The sequence below is a fragment of the Temnothorax americanus genome, unplaced genomic scaffold (genome assembly GCF_048541705.1).
Source record: "Temnothorax americanus isolate GAGA-0224 unplaced genomic scaffold, ASM4854170v1 Scaffold77, whole genome shotgun sequence".
Classification (NCBI taxonomy): domain Eukaryota; kingdom Metazoa; phylum Arthropoda; class Insecta; order Hymenoptera; family Formicidae; genus Temnothorax; species Temnothorax americanus.
In genome coordinates this window covers 477717-498647 of record NW_027509800.1, presented here as the reverse complement: position 1 = coordinate 498647, position 20931 = coordinate 477717, and the positions used below count along the sequence as shown (strand labels likewise).

At 46.6% G+C, this 20931-nt stretch overlaps 2 protein-coding genes across 6 annotated transcripts; both read left to right on the top strand.

The window, feature by feature from the left end:
- Window positions 1-77: 77 nt before the first annotated feature.
- Window positions 78-5935, top strand: LOC143906875 (uncharacterized). Of its 3 annotated transcripts, XM_077423209.1 has the most exons (6): window positions 84-615; window positions 1532-1685; window positions 2512-2697; window positions 3437-3508; window positions 3615-4107; window positions 4223-5935. In XM_077423209.1, exons 1-6 carry the CDS (start codon window positions 264-266, stop codon window positions 4304-4306), a joined length of 1341 nt encoding a protein of 446 aa, XP_077279335.1. In that variant the 5' UTR covers window positions 84-263; the 3' UTR covers window positions 4307-5935. The 3 variants fall into 3 exon arrangements, with proteins under 3 accessions (XP_077279337.1, XP_077279336.1, XP_077279335.1); XM_077423211.1 differs by lacking the exon at window positions 2512-2697 and having other exon boundaries at window positions 78-615; XM_077423210.1 differs by lacking the exon at window positions 3437-3508 and having other exon boundaries at window positions 78-615.
- Window positions 5936-6325: 390 nt separating this feature from the next.
- Plexb (plexin B) lies at window positions 6326-20703 on the top strand. 3 transcript variants are annotated; one of them, XM_077423190.1, is made up of 7 exons: window positions 6326-7593; window positions 8648-9239; window positions 9401-10326; window positions 10416-10819; window positions 10951-11443; window positions 11580-15377; window positions 15484-20703. In XM_077423190.1, the coding sequence occupies exons 2-7, from the start codon at window positions 8843-8845 to the stop codon at window positions 15589-15591; spliced, it is 6126 nt and encodes a 2041-aa protein (XP_077279316.1). In that variant the 5' UTR covers window positions 6326-7593; window positions 8648-8842; the 3' UTR covers window positions 15592-20703. The 3 variants fall into 3 exon arrangements, with proteins under 3 accessions (XP_077279316.1, XP_077279318.1, XP_077279317.1); XM_077423192.1 differs by lacking the exon at window positions 6326-7593 and adding an exon at window positions 7902-8030; XM_077423191.1 differs by lacking the exon at window positions 6326-7593 and adding an exon at window positions 7935-8581.
- The last annotated feature ends 228 nt before the right edge of the window (window positions 20704-20931 follow it).

Below are 20931 nucleotides of genomic sequence, written 5' to 3'. Positions count from 1 at the left end.
AGCGAGCACGGTAATTCTGGTGGGGGAGGTGGCGCGCGCTCGCCGCACGGCACGTCCGCCCGGTCCCTCGCCCCTCGCTCGGCCTCCCCTCCCCCACGGATCCGCACGGTGCCGCAGCGGGGTAGACCTCGTGGTGGACTCGGGCTCTCCGACCGACTCGGCCATATTGGATAGTGAATGACTCCGTTACACAGAGGCTCAAGAGTAGCCGTGAAACCTTCGCAAGATCCTCGACGCCGCCGCCGTGAGGATATCGAGCCAAGATGGAGAACGAGTACACAGTTACGGTCACGAATAAGTTCCTGCTCGCGCTCGACGAGGGCGAGGATCCTCTGGAGGTGCTAAAAGTGCGCGAGCAGGAGAAGGAAGCGAAGAAGAAGGAGAGGATCTCGGAGAAGGAGAACAAGACTAAGCAGCAGCAGCATCAACAGCAGCAGCAACCGCAGCAGCAGCAGCAACCGCAGCAGCAGCCGCAGCCGCAGCCGCAGCAGCAGCAACAGCAGCAGCAACAGCAGGACGGTCAGAAGACCGCCAACAACAAGACGCAGAAGAGCCGCGTCGTCAAGGACGCCCAGCAGCCGCCGTCGAAGGCGCAGGAAGCCAAAAAGGATCAAGGTTAGCCCGCCCCCTCCCTCCCGGCCCGTGCGGCGTGCGGCGCCTCCGGCCTCGTGTGCGCGCCGTGGCCGTCCGGCACCCGTGCGCTCGGTCGGTCCTCGTCCTCGGTCCCGTCGTCGCCCGCCTTCCCGATCGATCCCAGGCTTCGCGCCGCGAACGAGACGTCGTCGGTGCCGCACCTTCCGCGGAAGCGACCGTCCGACACCAAATTTTCTAAAAATGATTTGTGCGCCTTAAAAATAGGCTCGCGCCTGCCGGTTCCGCGACGGTCTTACATCACCCGTGCGCGGGGACCTCGGTACACGGTCGAAATCAAAATCCGGTGCGCGAACTCTCTCCAGGTATGCTTCTCACGCGGCAATATCTGCATCGAGATGTCTTAAGAATGATTGCGGGTGTATATCGCGAGATCCGGTTCTGTTGCTGCGCGATATCTCTATTTCTGTATGTGATATTGAATTTATGAACCACCGTGCGTGTAGATAGGGACAACGTGCACGGTTAACCACCGTAGAAAGTCTGATGTCCATTCCCCCAGTCTTTGTGTACTTGCGTTTTAATTGTGAAAAAAAAAAAATTAGCTGTTTTAATTAAAACCCATCTCTTAAGGAAATATTTGTTAAAGGATATGAAAGGACAGTCTTCTCGATTCAAGTTTTTTTATATAACCAAGAACCATGTTTGCGGCTCTTATTAGCGACGTGTAAAATTCTCTTTTTTTCTTTTGAAATAGTGCGTCAAAGTGCTTGCAACTTTATTTAATTTTAATATGAATTTAAAGTTGAAGTTAATACATTTATCTAATCGATAAAGTTAGAAGCGTGTAGAAACATGGTTAATTGAAATTCTCTCACTTGAGAGCGATACTTGTTTGTGAAGAGCGAGCGCTCTTACATTTGTGCGTTAACGTTCTCAGCCGATAAGAAGCCTGCGCAGCCAAGAGCGAGCGGAGGCGACCGCAACGTCAAATTCTCCGGAGAATCCCGGGAGGAACGGAACAACAGGCGTAACCGGGAAGACGGAGAAAGGACGCTGCGAGGACAAGGAGAGTTCAGACGAGGACCTCCTGGGTAATTTTACTTAATTTTAATGGTCGAATTTTATACATTTATCTAATTGACAATGTAAGAAGCGTGTAGAAATATGTTAATTGAGATTGTCTTACTACTGGTTTAAGATAAGATATTCAAAGATATTAAGATAATCTTATATGATCGTACTTTGATCGTTTTGTCTTGAAATATTTGTCACCTTCTGATACATTTTGTTATTTGTGTAAGTAACGAAATATTGTATTTTCTTTCTCTAATATGCAACAAATTTCCAACTGAAACAATGAGTAGATCTACTCGCGATAAGATTTTGTACTTTCCAGTCTCTTTCGATTTGTTTTTGTTTCTATTACGTGAATTCATGTTATGCAATTGTGCATTGGCATATAATTGTACATGAAACATTTCGTAATGAAGGAGAAAAACAAATAGATAAGACCGATCCTTTTTTGCATCGGTGGAAAGCCATTTGTCTGTAACTTGTCCTTATGTGGGGTGCCGGACCTGGGGATCGAACTCGGATCTTTATATTAACAAACGACTGCTTTGTCACCGAGCTATCCAGCTTTCCGAGTTACTAAAATCTTAAAAACATGAAATAGTTCCAAGACATACATGCGCTATATATGTATACGTGTATGTCAGATACATAAACATGATAACGCGATAGCACTGTTTCGATTAAATGCTCGAGCAAATTTTATGCATCGTGTATATGCAGCAGCAGAAGCGAAATATGGATAGCGCGATGGCAGGTCCATCGGCATTTTTAATTGTCCAGATTCCTAAACTTGAAATATTTTTTCGCATTCGTAACACAGTTGCGTATTCCGTTTCATTTCAGTGAAGGCCGCGAGACCCGCGAGTTCCGAAACTCGACCGAGACTCAACGCGGCGAATATGGGGAGCGCCGTGGCCGCGGTGGTATGCGTGGCATGGGTCGCGGACGTGGTGGCCCTCGTGGTGGACGCGGCGGCTTCGATAATCGCGGCAAACGCGAGTTCGATCGTCAGTCCGGTTCTGATAAAACGTAAGTATCAAAACGCGCGCGCACACACGCGCGCGGATGCATGCGCACAGAGACATTGCGCTCGAACATCTCTCTATAGATAATAATGCTCGCCTCGGTGTGTGCCCTGTATCAAGGTTATTGTTACGTTCAATCGTATTCTTTTCAGAGCACCGACAAATGCGGTCTGAATTCATTCCCACTCTGCTTTGTATTTGTATTTTTATGCTTAATTTTGTTTGTTTCTCTTTAGTGTTGTGGTATTATATTTTCATGTTACACACACGATATGGTGAATGCTCACAGATAGCTTGTCGAATAATTTAATTTTTTTACATTAATCGTGTAAATATATAAACAGGAATGATAAGTTCTCAACAGAAGCATTTGTAACGAGGCACGCATTGTCAACGCTCCGTCTATACGTTTTTTTTGTCCCCTCGGAGTGTATACGTGGGTCTGTCACATTTGACGCTATTTTTTCTTATTTTAAAGTATTTTAAAAATCGGAAAAAATTCACAAAATGTCTGTCCATATTGTAGTTGACGATTTTATAGTTATTTTGATAAACATCGTTTATATAATATTTTCTGGCAGGCTTGCAAGTTTTTTACAGTTACGAGCAGATATCGTTTTGGCTCGGACGCCGTAGACCCACATATACAAACGGAGGGTTAATTACGTAACGGTGTATTGCTACGCGTAGCTTGATTGGTGCATTATAATTTTAAAGCCTATTCCACATTTGTCTATTAACAGTGGAATTAAACCAGTGGATAAAAAAGATGGTGCTGGCAGCCATAACTGGGGTACTCATAATGACGAAATAGAGTAAGTAATTCAAGGTAGTTGGCGTTTTCCGCAACAGTTGCTTTTGAATAAAAATGATAATATATCTCGACCTCTTTATTTTTTTCTGTCTTTTTTTTTTTTTTAGAGAGAGCCTGAATCAAGATAGTCAAGATTGGGCTAACGATAAGCCGGAAGCTGATCCTCAAGCGCCAACCGAGGTTAAGAATGGAGAAACAACCGCGGATGCGACTGTTGAGGAGAAACCGGCCGAGGAAGAAACGCGCGAACTCACCCTGGACGAATGGAAAGCTCTGCGGAGTAACAGAGCGAAGCCTCAATACAATTTGCGAAAGGCCGGCGAAGGTGAGGATCTGACGCGTTGGAAGAAAATGTACGCTCTTGAGAAGAAGAAGGAGGGTACCGAAGAAGAGGAGGAAGAGGAGGAGGACTACGACGCGGCTGCGGAGTATCCTCAGCGCGTTGGCAGGCAAAAACGTGTGTTAGGCATCGAGATCCAATTCAGTGACTCACGACGCGGTGCCGGTGGTCGCGGTCGAGGTGGCCGCGGTCGTGGAGGCGATCGCACGAACGGACGTGGATTTGGGAACCGTGGTGCTCCCAGAGACGGTGATACGCGCGTGGGTATCCCACATTATATACATATAAAGATTTCTACATTTTTTAATTATAGAACATTTTTAAAAAGAAAGAGAAAGAGAACGTAAAAATAATCTGTGCTTTCTCCGTTTGTAGCCACAGAACGAGCAGAGGTCGCCGCGAAGTCGTCAAAACGCTCCGAAGGTAGACGACGAGAATGACTTTCCTTCCTTGGGATAGGTAGCTTCAGCCGTTGACTATACAACATCCCACCATTACCGTCACCATCAGTACATTTACTACAGATAAAGCTACATTAACTAAAACAAAAAATATTACTATCGAGAATCTTGCGTTAGTGATAACATTATTAATGCATAATACAGTACACCGTTACAGAAATGAGATACGTAATATTATCTAAAAATTCCTCTCGTGACTTGAACGTCGCAATTACGCATCGGCACATAATCGTACACATGGAAAAGTTGCATGATGTATGAAGAAGAAAAAAAATAGATAACGATCCTTTTTTGTACTTGTGGAAAGCCATTTGTCTGTAACTAGTCCGAGACACCAGGCCAGCGGACAAACGATCTGTGAAGAGTGGATCATAGTCTCTGAACTTGTTAAAAATTTCGAATCCACAAAGATGACAGGAAGACTATATAAAGAAGATTGAGACGGAAAGAGTTTAGGCGAACCAGCAAGCGTAGAACGGAAGAGTATATATACTTCAAGTTACAGTTTCAATCTGCTTAAATTCGAATCGACGATAATTACCGAAAGAAGGGGAAATTTTGCTGTACACTAAAAGTAATGGAACGTGGGCTGCGGTATCGATCTCGATCTCGATGTCGCGTTAAAGGCCTAAAGGAGGCTGGATGTAGCATCGATACGCGCGCGAACATGTATAATATCTCTTTTTAGGCGTAAATTTTAAACGCACTTTCTGTTTTATAAGTTTTATACGACATTTGGAAAAGAAGAGTCCTTCCTTATAACACACACACACACACACACATACATCGGCAGGTTTGATCACTTGCCATGCGTAAAGATGTAAGAAACTTTTAATAGGGAGGATCGATTTCTATTTAAGAAAACGCATCCTAAATAAATCATCTACTTAGAACATGCTAAGTTTGACATATATATGTATATGTATACATAGAGAGAGAGAGAGACTTCCCTTTTGAAGATGTAGTCGATCTTGTGCGAAGTTAACGATTTAATATCTCGAACACACATTGACACATTGAATTTTAGATTATATATATAAATATATATATATATATATATATATATATATATATAAACACACGGATATGTATACATATATGTATTCTATTATAAATCGAAAAAAAAGTGAGAAACGTGATGCGCAGAGAGGGAAGACAGAACGAATGAGTCTACACTCATATTACTATGTTACACTTATGCGTTCACATATTCTTAATTACGAACTAATATTAGTTATTTACTATATTTGTTATACAATTAAAGAAATTATCGCAGCCAAAAGAGTCACCTCATGTCCATCATAGAGACGGAAGAAAAAAAGGAAGATAACAGAAAAAAAACGTTACGACGCTGTTTGAAGCTTAGGTATATGTGTAAATAACATTTACAATAATAAATTGTGACGATGATCGGACACTCTGAACTCGATTAACTTCATCAGTCAGATAAGATTATTCTAAGCAGGTTCTTTCTCTTGTTTGTGCACATCTGTACAGAGAAAAAAAAGCGTAAGTACAAAAGTATACTATTTTAAATGTCGCGGAAGGAAAAAAAGGATCCGAATCTGAGAAAAAAAAACCTAACTCATTGAGACGTGTTATGCTAATAAAGTTGTAAATGTAATAATTTTATCGTGATTTCTTCTCACAATTAACAATAGCGATCGTTCCTTACACGACTAACCGAAGGACAATCGATTTCACGTGGCCCGCTTCAAAGTCATTTCATCTTTTTTTCTTTTAAATTGCCGCTTCGGCTTCCGATAAACGGCCATTTCGATCGTTTGGAACTAACTTCACGTCGCACGATAAGCTGACGAACAATGGGTCTGTTTTATATTGTTGAACTAGCTGCACTAGTTATCTTTTTCCCTTCAATGTGGAGTAAAAAAGATAAACTGAACTAGCGCAGCCAATTTAGCAATAGAAAATAGACCCTAAATAAGACCATTTAATTTCATGCTCTGTACAAATCGCGCGCATATATACCTATATATATATATATATATACACAATTTTGTTTATTAGATTTTTTTGTTAGATCAACCAAATATGATATTTGCTAAAGTATCAGATCTGATCAGGTGAAATTGAAGCGTGGACTTTTTTTGCCTGAACGTGAAGTGTGTGAGCTACGATTGCCTTTACCCGCCTGGCGCCTTGCCGCGGGAGAGCGCTTCGTTCGCCACATATGACAATTGACACATATGTCGTCATATGTGCAGTGTGCAGGCGCGATGGACGCGTGCACATGCGTGATGCGTCCACATATCCAGGTATACATCGGAACGCGATATCCCAGAAATCGTATCCTACGTTTAACAAAAGATATCAGAGGCTTAATTAGTCGACGTGAATTTATCAATAGTTTCTGTATTCGTAAAAAATTTCGATCGAATTTCGAACTTTTGGGATCGCAAGTAGAAACAATTGTTCGTAGAGTAATCGAACGTTTATAATTTATAATATTGACGAACTTTGTAACAAAAAACTATCTCGACCTCTTAACTTTTAGGACAAAAAGTTCAACGTCTCGGATTAATTCTTGGAGCAGAGTATTGATAATCAAAGAGAAAAGTTTCGGGACATCCCGTATATTACTACATAGGTCATAGGTGTGCATGCATGCGTTGAGCTTGTACGGAAAGAGAAAGGGAGGGGGAGTAAAGAGTGGAGACCGACTCGGAGGAGGATCCGCGATAAGAGGGAAGGACCGAGGACTGAGGAGGGAGAAAGAGAAAGAGTAAGAGGGAGCAGTGAGCAGCGGCGCATGCCGTAGCCGTAGCCCCGACCCTCGACGGCCGCGACTCGCGCCTCGCGCCTCTAAACTCGTGCAGCGGCCCCGTGCCCCGTGTCCCGTGTCGAACGAATTTTAATGGCGGCTGATCTCGACTCCGCCGTTTGCAGTGTTGCGTAGTGAGGCGACACGGACGGGCCGCTCGGCGCTTCGCGCGGCGCCGACTTATGGTATCGAGACGGTACGCGAGCATCGCGGATCATCATCCGGATCTGGCGGCGGCGGCGGCGGCGGCGGCGACGGCCAGTCGGCCAGTGGCAGTGGCAGTGGCAGCAACAGCGACAGCCCGTTCGTGGTGGCGACCAGTGCCTATCTACGCGAGCCGGGAGCCTCCTCCATCCGCGAGCATTCCGAGCGAGCATGCCGCACATCCGCGATGTGCCGTAGCGATCACGCCCGCGCCGTTGTGCGAGTGCGAGCATTCGAGCAACGTACCCGCAGCGTGTATCCGCGACCGCGACCTGCGACGCGCAGCGAGCAAGAGCAAGGTAAATTGGCCCAGCCGCGCGCGACTCGACTCGACTCGGCGAGAGACATACGAGACGAGGTGGCGCGGCGGCCCTGGCGTCTCGCCCGATAGCCCCGATATCGTCGCTCGCTCGGAGCAATCGGGCATCGGGGGTGCCTGCCCTCCGTTCCCGTTCCATTCTACGATCGGAATTCTCTCAGCGTCTTTACACGGCGTCGTCCCCGCGGCCGTGTTGCGTGTTTTGGTAGGCGATGTGATCGTGACGGGAATGGGAATGGGAATGGGAAAAGGTGGTGGGGGGACGGGGGTGAGGGAGGGGCGACGGAACGGGGTTGGTGGAAGAGTTGGAGTTGGAGTATCCTTGCCTTTGTGCGAAGACAGTGGCCTTAGCTGTCAAGTGCAGCTACGTTGGCCACGCTAATGAAGGGCGGTGCGTGCCGCGTGCCGCGTGCTACGGTATTGCCCGAAATGCGTGGAGCCATCTGCCCCCTCGCCTCGCCGTTGTGCCTCTTCATTGTTAGGGAGACTCGGCGAGCTCCTCTTCTATTTACGCCTCTCGGTGGTCGTTGGTGGTCGTCGACGGGAAACCTCTCGAACGGAAGCGCGTTGCCAGCGTGTACGCGACGCGCGGAGTGTCCGGGACCGGGACTGCGGCGCTTCGCGCTACCGATATTCGGCGTGGGGTTTCGTCACGCTTCACGCTTCTTTTTTTAACGCATCGCGTATACTTACGGATTTTGCTCGAGTCGCTGCCGCGCGTTTTTTAAGGTTGTTCCGAAAATCTGCGTCTAGCGTACTTCTGCTCCGTGCGTGTATTACCGTTACTTTCTTCTTTTTGGACCTGAGAAGGAAAATTCGAGGTTGGAAGACACTTGCCTCGCCGGAATAATAACGCGAAATATGACAAAATTAACGTGCGCGTAGGGTGTCGAGATAATAATTCTAAAACGAGTGAAAAATACGAATTGTATAATTTGAAGCTTCCTAACGCGTCGAATGGTTAATCGGTGCGCATATGCGATACAATTTATTCACGCTTACCTATTTGATATAATTTCCTCGTAATGTTTCAGGGATGCCAGACAATGATCGACATGTCGGTGCCTGTGCTCGAGCATAGCTGGTAGTACTGCGTCAACACTGGCTCGCCACCAGCGGCGGGGCGCGTACCCTGATACCTTTTACGTTTCCTCTCCTAGACCTGCGTACGCACTGACGCACACGCCACGCGTGTGCGCACGTGCTTTGTCAGCTGTCGCGTACGCACCATGAGATTCCTGGGACTTACCCAGTCATTTCCCAAATCGCCTACAGTGACGCCTCTGCAAGTGCCATTGCCGCCACTCCTTCGTCGATTATCCTTCTCATCCATGTCCATTGCCACATGGTTCCTAGTGATATTGGCGACCGCAGCGATAGACACTCCCGCTAGCACCGTTCCACCGATACGGGAGAACAGATCCCCGCACGTACTGGCGCAGTTCCCCGCGGGAAATGGACAGCGATACGGACATTTTCCCTTGGACGCCAATGCAACCAGAGAGGGAGCTTTGAGATTTAATCATCTCGCTATAGATCCTTCCACGGGAAGGCTCTATGGAGGCGCGATCAACAGACTCTTTCAACTCGATTCGAATCTCAAACTGGAGGAGTATGTCTCAACAGGTTGGTTCCTCTCTCTCTCTCTCTCTCTCTCTCTCTCTCTCTCTCTCTCTCTCTCTCTCTCTCTCTCTCTCTCTCTCTCTCTCTCTCTCTCTCTCTCTCTCTCTCTCTCTATCTCTCAAGGGTTACAATGGATAATGAGAGAGAGAATCTTCTTATTTTAGGACCGAGACTGGACAATCCTCAGTGTCACGCAACAGGTTGCATGACGAGAGATATACCCACTTCCTTAATGGATAATGTGAACGAGCTACTAATCGCCAACCTCGAGTCGCAAACGTTAATCGCCTGTGGCTCCCTTCTTCAAGGCGCTTGCGAAAAATACAAAATGTCCAACATATCCATCAAGCCAGAATTTATTCCTCTCAGCGTGGCTGCCAATGACGAGAACTCGTCCACGTACGCTTTCATCGGGCCCGAGAAATACAATCCGTGGGGGCAGACGAACATACTCTACGTAGGAACGACCTTCACCAACAAAGGGGATTACCGTCACGATGTGCCCGCTATCTCCAGCAGGAATCTCGACAATCTGGAATTCGCCGAGTACACGTTCAACAAGCAGTCGATCGTGTACATCGACGTCAAGTATCGAGATCACTTTCTGGTCAAGTACGTGTACGGGTTTAACGCGAGCGACTACGCGTACTTCGTCCTGGTGCAGAAACAATCGTACCTGCCCGAGCAAGAAGAACTGGGATACGTCTCCAGGCTGGCGCGAAGTTGCATAAGCGATCCGAATTACGACAGCTACACTGAAGTAACTCTGCAGTGTACGGTCGATCTAGGGGACGGCAAGCAACACCGTTACAACTTGGTGCAGGACGCGAAAGTCGCGGCGGCGGGCAGCGATCTGGCCATGCAACTCGGTATCTCCGTTGGCGATCCGGTATTCGTTTCTGTATTTTCGCCCAGCAGAGGCATCACGAATGAGCCTCTGTCACGTTCGGCGGTTTGCGTCTACAGCCTGCAAGACATCGAGACCAAGTTCAACGAAAATATTCACATGTGCTTCAACGGTAGCATCAAGTATCGAAATATGGGTTACGTCAGCGGTCCTATACAAGATGGAAAGTGTCCTACCGCCGGTGTAAGTAAACGTTTAACCAATGGAAAGAATAAGCGTTAGAAATTTGATTTTGCTATTTTCTACGTTATATATATTATTTTGCTTTGCAGACTACGGGGAATATTCTCAACTTCTGTGAGGTCGGATTAAAAATTTCGGGCGTATCGCCAATCACAGGCCAGGCTATTCTGCATTTTCCCGATACGTTTGTTACCTCGGTTACCATCGCCAACACCGAGAGCCATACCGTAGCGTTTTTCGGCACGAACGATGGCGTTCTCAAAAAGGTCTTACTGTCTGGAGTTGAAGCGTTCGTCTACGAAAGCGTTACGATTGACAAGGGACAAAAGCTATTGCCTGACACGCTGATTTCACCGGATGGCGAATACATCTATGTATTATCCTCCTCGAAGATATCGAAGGTCAAAGTGGAGCATTGCAGTGGTTATACCAATTGCAGCAGTTGCCTCGACGCGAAAGATCCTTACTGTGGCTGGTGTTCTTTAGAAAAGAGGTAAATTGGTTATTATATACGGAACACTTTGCGTACAAAAATTTTATATTCCTCGCAAATATCAAATTGTTCAATGTTATAGCTATATTTGTATTATAATAATAATAATGTGAAAATTTTTTTGCCCACAGATGCACTGTGAGAGGAGATTGTCAAAAGGCAAGTCACAGCAGTCCACGATGGTTGTCCCTCGGCACGGGTCAACAGTGCATCGATTTCGAGCAGGTTCTACCCGACCGTATGCCCATTAATCGGATGACCACGGTGCAATTAACAATTAGAACTTTGCCGGAATTACCAACGGGCGCTAATTACAAGTGCGTTTTTGGTAACGCCGAGCCAATAGACGCGCTGATGACCGGTTTCGGACTATCCTGCCCTACACCACCCGTCGTGGAGAGACCCAACATTCCCGAGGGCGCCGATCATGTGCTCGTACCGCTGTCCGTACGATCGAGTGAAACGAACAAAGACTTCGTTTCGCGCAACTTTGCGTTTTTCGATTGTTCTAGACACACCGTGTGCACCGAGTGCGTAAAGTCGCAATGGGCGTGTAGCTGGTGCGTCTACGACAACAAGTGCACTCACAATACTAGCTGTCAGGGCATTATATCGGGGGAAAACGTAAGTTTTGCTTAATCTGTTGCGTCTTATATCTTTTGTCTACAAACTCGTCTGTCGTAACTTGTACTACTACGATATATTATTATTATTATTATTATTATTATTATTATTATTATTATTTTTGTTTTTGTTTTAGCAAAACCAAGCTAATCTTGCCGCGCATGGCGCGCAATATTGTCCGAGATTCGTGGAACGCAAAGAGCCGTTGATGTTGCCAAATAGCGTGCCTAAGGAGATAGTGCTCGAGGTGGAGAACTTGCCGCATCCGCAGGTGGGCCACAGTGGATTCCAGTGCATCGTTAGCATCGAGGGTGCCAATCTGAAGGTACAGGCTCGTGTGGACAGCAGCCGTTTTATCGTGTGTGACAAGACCGTATATTCTTACGAGGCGGTCAGCGGCGAATACGAGGCCGAAGTGACGGTTGTTTGGAACACGAATCACCACGTGGACAAGACGACGATAATTTTATACAAGTGCGAAGTGCTCGGCTCGCATCGCGAGCACGCGGACTGTTCTTTGTGCGTGACGCGGGACGCTCGGTTTGAGTGCACTTGGTGCGGGAATAGCTGCGTGTACCGGCATTCGTGTTTACAGTCACCGTTCACCGAGTGTCCAAAACCCCGAATAGATATGATCAAGCCGCTGAGTGGGCCGATCGAGGGCGGTACGCTGGTGACGATCGAGGGTAGCAATCTTGGGTTGAAGGAGAGTGACGTGGAGGGTAAGATACACATCGGCAACACTCCGTGCACCCTGGTGGACTATGAAGTGTCGGTGCGCATCGTTTGCCGTACCGGTCGGCACGAGGCCACGGATGCGGCGTCCGTTGTGGTCGGCAACGACGCCGGTTACACGGAGAGCGCGGTGCTGTTCAATTACAAGGACATACGTCTGTCAGGCGTGTATCCGTCGGTCGGGCCACAGAGCGGCGGCACGCAACTCGCCATCACCGGTAAATATCTTAACATCGGTAGCACGATATCGGCGTATCTGGACGAGTTGCCGTGCCACGTGAACGCGACCCAAGCGAGCAGTACGAGGTTGACTTGCGTGACCAGTAAGTCGGGCCGCGTCAGGCGAATTCACAGACTAACGCTGAGCATCGATGGTGCGAATCGCACTCTTATGGACAATCCGTATAATTATACTCACGACCCGACCATCATGGAGATCAAGCCACTGAGGAGCTTTGCCTCAGGCGGCCGCATGATCACCGTACATGGCACAAACTTGGACACCATTCAAAAACCCGAGATGGAGGTTTACTTCGATAACGAGCAGTTGCCGGTGAACAGAACCGTTTGCACCGTCCTGAATCCTACGCAAATGGAATGTCCGAGTCCGAGCGTTGCCAAGAGGTTTACCTCGATCCGACGCGCCGAACGTTCGGCGGCCGCCAATGCTCAAGCTACCTCGTCGCCGCATTCGTTGAGACTAAAGGAATCCCAGCTGTCTCTCAAGATCGCTTTTATCATGGATAACGTGGAGAGCGTGAGAGATTTGGAGAAGCAAAGTCTTCGTAATCGACTGCTCTACGTCGAAGATCCAAAGTTCTTTCCATTTCCACGAAATGTCAAGCTGTACAAGGGGGACACGCTGGTGATCGAGGGTGAGAATCTCAATTATGCCAGCGACGAGTCCGATGTAAATGTCACCGTGGGTATCATGCCCTGCAACGTAACGTCGCTCGCTCTCACGCAATTGGTCTGCACGCCGCCGGATCAACAACCCGCCGACACGGACGAGCTCGGCATCAAGACCGAGAGCGGACTGCCTCTGGTGGCGGTACGGGTCGGTCGCAGCCTACGCTTTCCCATCGGTTATTTGCGCTACGAGGTCATCAAGTCCTATCCAATACCGCCGGAAGCAATCGCCGGTATTGCCGCCGGCACCTTCGGTCTCATCTTCCTGTTCGTTCTGGTGCTGGTGATATACCGTCGTAAGAGCACGCAGGCGGAGCGAGAATACAAGCGCATACAGATACAGATGGATACGCTCGAGAGCAACGTCCGTATGGAGTGCAAACAGGCGTTTGCGGAACTGCAAACGGATATGACGGATTTGACCGCGGATCTCGAGTCGTCGGGTATACCCACTCTCGATCATAAAAACTACATTATGAAAGTATTTTTCCCCGGGGTAATTGACCATCCTATATTGAACGACCCGCGCTCACGCAGCAATGTCTCGCGGACCAACTACGATGCGGCAATGATACAGTTCGAGCAGCTCGTCAACAACAAGTACTTTGTGCTGACGTTCATAGAAACCTTGGAGGCTCAGAAGGACTTTAATATTAGGGACAAAGTGAACGTCGCTTCCTTACTCATGGTTGTTCTAATGGGTAAGATGGAATATGCCACCGATATACTAATGAACCTATTGTTGAGACTGATTGACAAAGCGGTGAACACGAAGCATCCGCAGCTCATGTTAAGGAGAACGGAATCCGTGGTGGAAAAGATGCTGACGAATTGGATGGCGCTCTGTATGTACAATTACCTAAAAGACTATGCCGGCTCGTCCTTGTTCCTGCTGTTCAAGGCGATTAAGCATCAGATAGAGAAAGGACCGGTGGACGTAATAACGCATGACGCGAGATATTCTCTCTCGGAAGAGAGACTCCTGCGCGAGCAAATCGAGCACACGATCGTCACGTTGCACGTGGTGCAGGACGATCTCGACGAGAAGATACAGTGTAAGGTTCTAGACTGCGATACCATAAGCCAGGTAAAGTCCAAGATTCTCGACGCGCTGTACAAGAATACTCCGTTTTCGCTGAGGCCGTCCGTACATGACGTAGATCTGGAGTGGCGGCACGGTCGTGGTGGTCACTTGACCCTCCAGGATGAGGATCTCACGACCAAGTGCTGCGGCGAATGGAAGAAGATAAACACGCTGGCGCACTACGGCGTCAAGGAATCGGCGGTGATGTCGCTGATTCCCCGGCAAAACGACGGCTTTTCGGTGGCGTGTAAACCGCCCTGCCATAATTGCAAGCCCTCGCATTATCACCTGCAGCTGCAGCAGCAGCAGCAGCAGCAGCAGCCGTCGATTCATCCGCACCACCAGCCGTCGCATCATCATCTATACCGGCACTCGAATCATTGTTCGTCCACGCATCTTCCATCCACGCCCAATCACGGGCTGATCAGTCCTGTAACGTACAATCATCCCGTGACCGGCTTGTACTTCGACTCCCAACATTCGCCGCCCATCATAACGGCGAACGGCGACGTCGAGAGCGCCCATGACGGCAATCAGCGGCTCTATCATTTGGTAAGGCCCATCGAGGATGTGCATTATCCGCCCGGCTTGGGCTTCACCGGAAGCAACAAGCACCATCATCCCGAGCGAACGCACAAGGCGATCCCGGAAATATTTCTGACGCGATTGCTATCGACGAAGGGCACCGTACAAAAGTTCGTCGACGATTTTCTAAACACCATACTGACCGCCAACGAGGCGTTGCCTGGCGCGGTTAAATGGTTGTTCGATCTCCTCGACGAGGCTGCCAAGAAACACGGCATCGTCGATCCGGAAGTGGCGCACGCGTGGAAGTCGAACAGTCTGCCGCTCCGGTTCTGGGTGAACTTTATCAAGAATCCAGATTTCATGTTCGACATAAACAAGTCCACGACGGTGGACTCGAGTCTCTCCGTGATCGCGCAGACGTTCATGGACTCGTGCTCGATGACGGAACACAGACTGGGCAAGGACTCGCCGTCTAACAAGCTGCTCTTCGCCAAGGACATACCGCACTATCGCGAGAAAGTCGGTCGATTCTATACGGATGTGCAAAGACTGCCGCAGATCACCGACCAGGAGATGTCTAGTGCCATGCAGCAACTGAGCGCGTCTCACGCCAACGAGTTCGATGTGATCGCGGCGCTGAAAGAGCTCTACATCTATGTCAGCAAGTATTATGAACAAGTGAGTAACACGTTTAATCGATTATATTATCACAATCGCCCGTTCCCTCTCAGGATTTCGGTCAGTAAGATCAGGCCGTGACGGTGTTTTATAAAATTCTTTTCAGATCCTAGAGGCCTTGGAGACAGATGTGGGCTGTCGCAAACTACACCTAGCTCATAGACTAGAAAACGTAGCGTACACGCTCGAGGGAGAAGAGACCAGTGCCTGCTGACATACCCTCCTCACTTCCATCCCAGGACCCGTCAACCTCTCCAGAAACACTGACTAGTGCCTCCACTTCATGCATCAGATACACCTCGTTACATATGTACAAATATTACACATTACAACACACCGTGTGAATAACAATGCCGTAAAAAAGATACACGCGATTTCGTTAGGGCTAGTCAGGCGATAGGTCACGGGATAGACAGTTCTCGTGGTAGTATTTTACCGTCTTTACGTGTTGGCCATACCGAAATACGCTTGTAAACATGTATGGATATTGGTAGGCAATGTACGCGCCTCTGATCCTTAAATCACGACGCTGGACAGACGCCTATTGAATCTCTCTAGGAAACGAGCAAAGTATTTATATATAAATCTCATCGAATTCGAACGAATCTCAATTTGTAAGATATTTTTTCGCGGGTGATTATTGTTATCGTATCGTAGGGGGGATAAACGAGAGATATTTGGTTGTCTTATGTAATATTAAGTTATTTTAACCCTTTACTCTCGTACAACGCCGTCGTGCTTTCTCTGTCGAGACTCTTTTGAGGATCCGAGACGTGGATCGGTGCAAATACTTATTAGGGAAGAAATTTAAAATGTAAAATTTTATGGCCGACCTGATATCTATACGTGTGTACGTAAATACGGAATACATAACATAAAGTAAAATTAACATGTCTAATGGTAAGTGAGAGAAAGCCATAGTGTCCACCAGACTGTTTGTACGGGAGCGACGTACGGCAGCGAGTAGTCTGTGATCCGAGCACGAGTGGCTATGCCTACTATCTTCATTATGATATATATAATTATTAATATGTTATATATATATATATATATATATATATATATATATATATATATATATATATATATGAAAAATATATATATAAAGCAAAGAATCATGCGCAACACACCTCCACGGATTGTAGTGAGCTAGTTAGAGAGGGACTATATGTATTATAAGTTGGGGGTTACGCACCCTTATAATTCAGAGACAGAGTAACAGATAATATTAAATTAAGGCGATTAAAGTAACGTTAAAAAAAATTTAAGAGTTAAAAGTTATAAGAGCAGCTCAGTCTACTCTAGGCCTATCTACGTATATTGTCGAACGAAGAAATTGTTTTCTTTTATCTTTTTATCTCTTATTTTGCTTCTGAGTCTCTCTAGATCTGCTATATACGTGGTAGTTTACGAAGTGCGAATAATTTTTTAGAAAGGCCATTTTGTGGAGCATCTAAAAATTTTTATCTTCCATTGTACGTATTATTATATTATTGTGTTATTATTATTATTATTATTATTATTATTATTATTATTATTATTATTATTATTATTATTACGATATCAACGGTTATTAATTATTATTTCTCTATTATTATTATTATTATCTATCTATCTATCTATCTATCTATATATATATATATATATATATATATATATATATATATATATAAAACTATTAATGCTGCCTATTAATTATGCTATATTATTAAGTGTAACAGATGCAAAACGAAACGGACCTTTTTTACATTAATCACGTCGCGAGACTATTATAGACTGTTTTGATCGTGCTGAAGAGAAGTTTTTGTATTCACTGATATATACTCTGGCCGAGATTTATGTGCTATTGTCGCAATAAGGTCTTAGCGGACACTCGTCGTGGCACAACGACACGCAGTATTCTTTAAAAGATCTAACTCTTACTTTTTAGTTAACATAAGACTGGCAGTTTCCTTTTTAACTTGCATATATATTTTTTTTTTTTTTTCTAAGGAAATTCTTAATGACCCTCGCGTTGTGTAATACCGGCGGAAAATTAGTAACGATTCTCGTATTCGGCACGCACTGCCAAGTTTTTTCCGAGTCGCGCACTTTTACGAAGTCTGTCGATCCGTTCAGAGCCAATGTAAGAAACTCGTCGTTCAATCGAAGGCGCAACGAAGATTGATCGGCGAGTCATCGGTATAGGTCCAGGGAGGCTGGGGACGTGCTCACACTCTTGTACTTAATACGTTCGCGCGTCGTAATTTCAATTACACTCCCAGGTCTCCAGGCTCCCCCGCGCGTTTGCGACCATTCGCGGCAACCTGTGTGTTCCCCTTTCTCTCTCTATTACATGCACGTGTATCGTATTTATTTATATTACCGAGGAGCTCTCTCTCTCTCTCTCTCTCTCTCTCTCTCTCTCTCTCTCTCTCTCTCTCTCTCTCTCTCTCTCTCTCTCTCTCTCTCTCTCTCTCTCTCTCTCTCTCTCTCTCTCTCTCTCTCTCGACCGCGGATGTACGTCAATCTGTGCTAACTGTGAGTCTTTTTACACTTCGTCGTGTGCACGTCCTCTTTGTAATCGGATCGTACGAATTATCCGTATCCGCATGCCCGTTTCTGACTCTTTAAGTGGAACATAACGTCCCTTTTTACGTATGTACGTGTGCCATCTGTCTCGACGCGGTGAGAGATCCGCTCGTTCCCGGGCACGGTTTTCCGCCCCTAAATAAAATAGGCGCGCGCGCGGTATCATTTCTATTATCGGGTCCTCCCGGCACGTGGACCGTCGCGATCGATTTCGCTAATTAATTAACATACCGTTTACTTGTGGAGATCCCGACTTCGCGCGAGGCGAGCGAATTTGCTACCGCTTGACGCAGTCTTCCCCCGAACGAGATTAACGGAGATTTTCGTTTTCGAGACCGAATTCCCCCCATCCCCCCCCCATTATCGCAAACGTATTTCGTGTAAATTTTTCTACGTACGTAGAGCTTGAGGTTCGCGGAGGTGCCATCGTCCCCGTCCGCGAATTCAACCCCCGAAGTCGCGCGGTATTTATATGTAATGTGCTCCACTCGCGGAATTTTCACATTCGAGCTCGGTGCGCGCAGATTGGTAAGCGGACATTCGCAATGAAGTACTCTTTTTTTTTCCCTCTCCCTGTTAACGAATTTCGATCCGGTATCGAAAGTCCGCGCGAGCAGGATAACGAAAGTACGCTTGGTGTGTGAGATACATGATTAAATTGACGATTGTACCCATGATACGGGCGAGAGACGGTGCGACCGGCTTGCACCTCGCTCGTCCTGCGTTGAAAGTATCGTACACCTTTCGGTTTCCACTTTACACCAACGATGTATAAAAAAGCCGTCATTACTTATTTAATAAACAAAAAAAGAAAAAGACACAAACTTATATTTAAGAATTTATATATTATATATATGTATACGTATATGTATGTGCGAGGAAGAGAGCCGGAACTAAGCTGGCGGTCGCGATTAGACCGCACCGCGGAGCACACTGCCGTTAACGTTGTTTCCGGTCAACTCGCGGAGGAGAGATACAACGACAGAGAATTGCCGTCGCTATATACCGAGTCCTGTACACATACACACAAGTGAACAAACGTCCTTCGTCAAGTTCTAACGTACGCGCAGCCTTCTGATTCCGTTTTTATTTTATTTTATTTTATTTTATTTATTTATTGTCACTGCCACATGCCATGTTTCGCATTTAAAGAGGCGAGAGGTCGAGCCGCATCGCCGAATCGTCCGCGTGCAGACACAGAGATTTTTCCCCGTCAAAGGGGAACCCTCCCGCGTATCATCGCGTATTATCGCGGGGGAAAAAAAGCGGGAGAGGAACGGCAAATTGCGCTCGATCTCGTATCTCGTATTCCAGTCGCGCGTTCGCCGTTAAACGGCGTTCGCGACGTTGCGCGCGTTTAGCGTTAAAACATGCGGCGCGAATACGGGCGTTTCTCTTTGCCGCTTTGCGTCTCTTCGAATATATATCGCGTCGTACAGATTGACGTACATGGAGACACGCTCGTGCGCACGTATTCGTATATGTACACACACACACACATGCAAGCACCCGCGTGCGCGTGTCGTCGCTATTATCGGGGTGCCAGTTGGCCTCACGACAGGCGCGGAACGTTGTTATTTCGGTGAAATTCAGTTGGAGGATACTCCCATGCGGCATGTAAAATATTATATATGTCGGGCAACGTTCGAGCGTGATATAATTCATATAGCGTCACCCTATACTTTGCGAACGTACGAGGGCTCGCAGCTCTGCCGCGTCGAAGGATAAGGGAAAGAAAGGAAAGAAAATGCGCTTATATATATCCGTTTCTCTATCTGGTTTCTCTCGTTAAGATTTCGCTTCTTATAATCTTTACACGTTTGTGTGTCACAAGCGGGTGATAAAAATAAATGTAAGCATGCAAGGGACGGAGGCGCGCGCGCGTGTGTATACCCGCTATCGGGGAAGAAGCGAACGGTAAAATATTGACGCTACCTCTATACGCTGCGTGTCGGCGTGTCCGCTGAATATTTCATTAAAAACGGCGGCCACGAAGGTGCAGAACCGTGAGCGTCTTAAAATAAATACCGGGGAAGCACGCGGCAGAGTTTCCCGGCGGGCCGTACGGTCGGAAGTCGACTCCATCCATTTGAAAAGCTTGTCAATTCTGCAATTCAACGTTTGTAATTAATAACGTAACGGAGGACTGAAAGGAGAGGCGATTCGCGGCGTCCGTGGGGCAAAATTAGTGTGTCATGCTTCGTAGTGTATATATATATATATATATATATATATATATATATATATATATATATATATATATATATATATAAATCCGAACACGTCGTGTGTCGAATTAAGATTATTATTACTCTTTAGGAGCTTTCCAGCAAGCGACACAACTCGACACAAGTATCGTTTTATCTTTGTTGCTCATTACCAAAAAAGAAAGATAGAACGATGCTTGTGTCGACCTGTGTCGCTTGCTGGAAAGCTCCCTTTGTTAAGCTTCGACGAGAGGGAGAAAAGAGAGAGAAAGAGAATGGAAGGGATGATCCCAATAATTTTTCCCCGTTAAGGACATTTCTCTTGTATATGTACATTCGCCTCCGGGAAATCCTTCCGGTTGAAGCGCGCGTTATTTCGATTAGATTCTATTTTAATCTTAATTGCTGATAATTGAGTGATAATTGACCCCAATATTGGACAACTGTTGTCCTCGTTCCGTTCTGAATCAGCGTCCTAGGTCCTAAAAAGATATGTCTTCGGTAGCGGATTGTTTGAGATTGCAAAAAAAAAAAAAAAAAAAAAATAAGGACGTATGTTGACCAGCCTTGATTGCCACTAAAAGTATCCTGGAGAAGTGTCTGTCTTCTACTGTTCATCAAGCCGAGCGCAACAATGCCTTTACACGCTTGTTGCGCGTGTATAATTGCGTACGTATCCACGTGTGAGTGTATGTGTGTAATTTCAACCCCTCGCAAGTAGCCCCCTTTCTCTGTCTCTCTCTCTCTCTTTCCCCTCCATTGTACATAGTACTTGA

Excerpts from the sequence above, each read along its gene's own strand:
- LOC143906875 (XM_077423209.1), top strand. The coding sequence starts at position 264 with ATGGAGAACGAGTACACAGTTACGGTCACGAATAAGTTCCTGCTCGCG. Across the intron at positions 1,686-2,511 it reads TTCAGACGAGGACCTCCTGG|TGAAGGCCGCGAGACCCGCG; the intron begins GTAATTTTACTT and ends GTTTCATTTCAG. Across the intron at positions 4,108-4,222 it reads CCAGAGACGGTGATACGCGC|CCACAGAACGAGCAGAGGTC; the intron begins GTGGGTATCCCA and ends CTCCGTTTGTAG.
- Plexb (XM_077423190.1), top strand. The coding sequence starts at position 8,843 with ATGAGATTCCTGGGACTTACCCAGTCATTTCCCAAATCGCCTACAGTG. Across the intron at positions 9,240-9,400 it reads GGAGGAGTATGTCTCAACAG|GACCGAGACTGGACAATCCT; the intron begins GTTGGTTCCTCT and ends TTCTTATTTTAG. Across the intron at positions 15,378-15,483 it reads TCAGCAAGTATTATGAACAA|ATCCTAGAGGCCTTGGAGAC; the intron begins GTGAGTAACACG and ends AATTCTTTTCAG.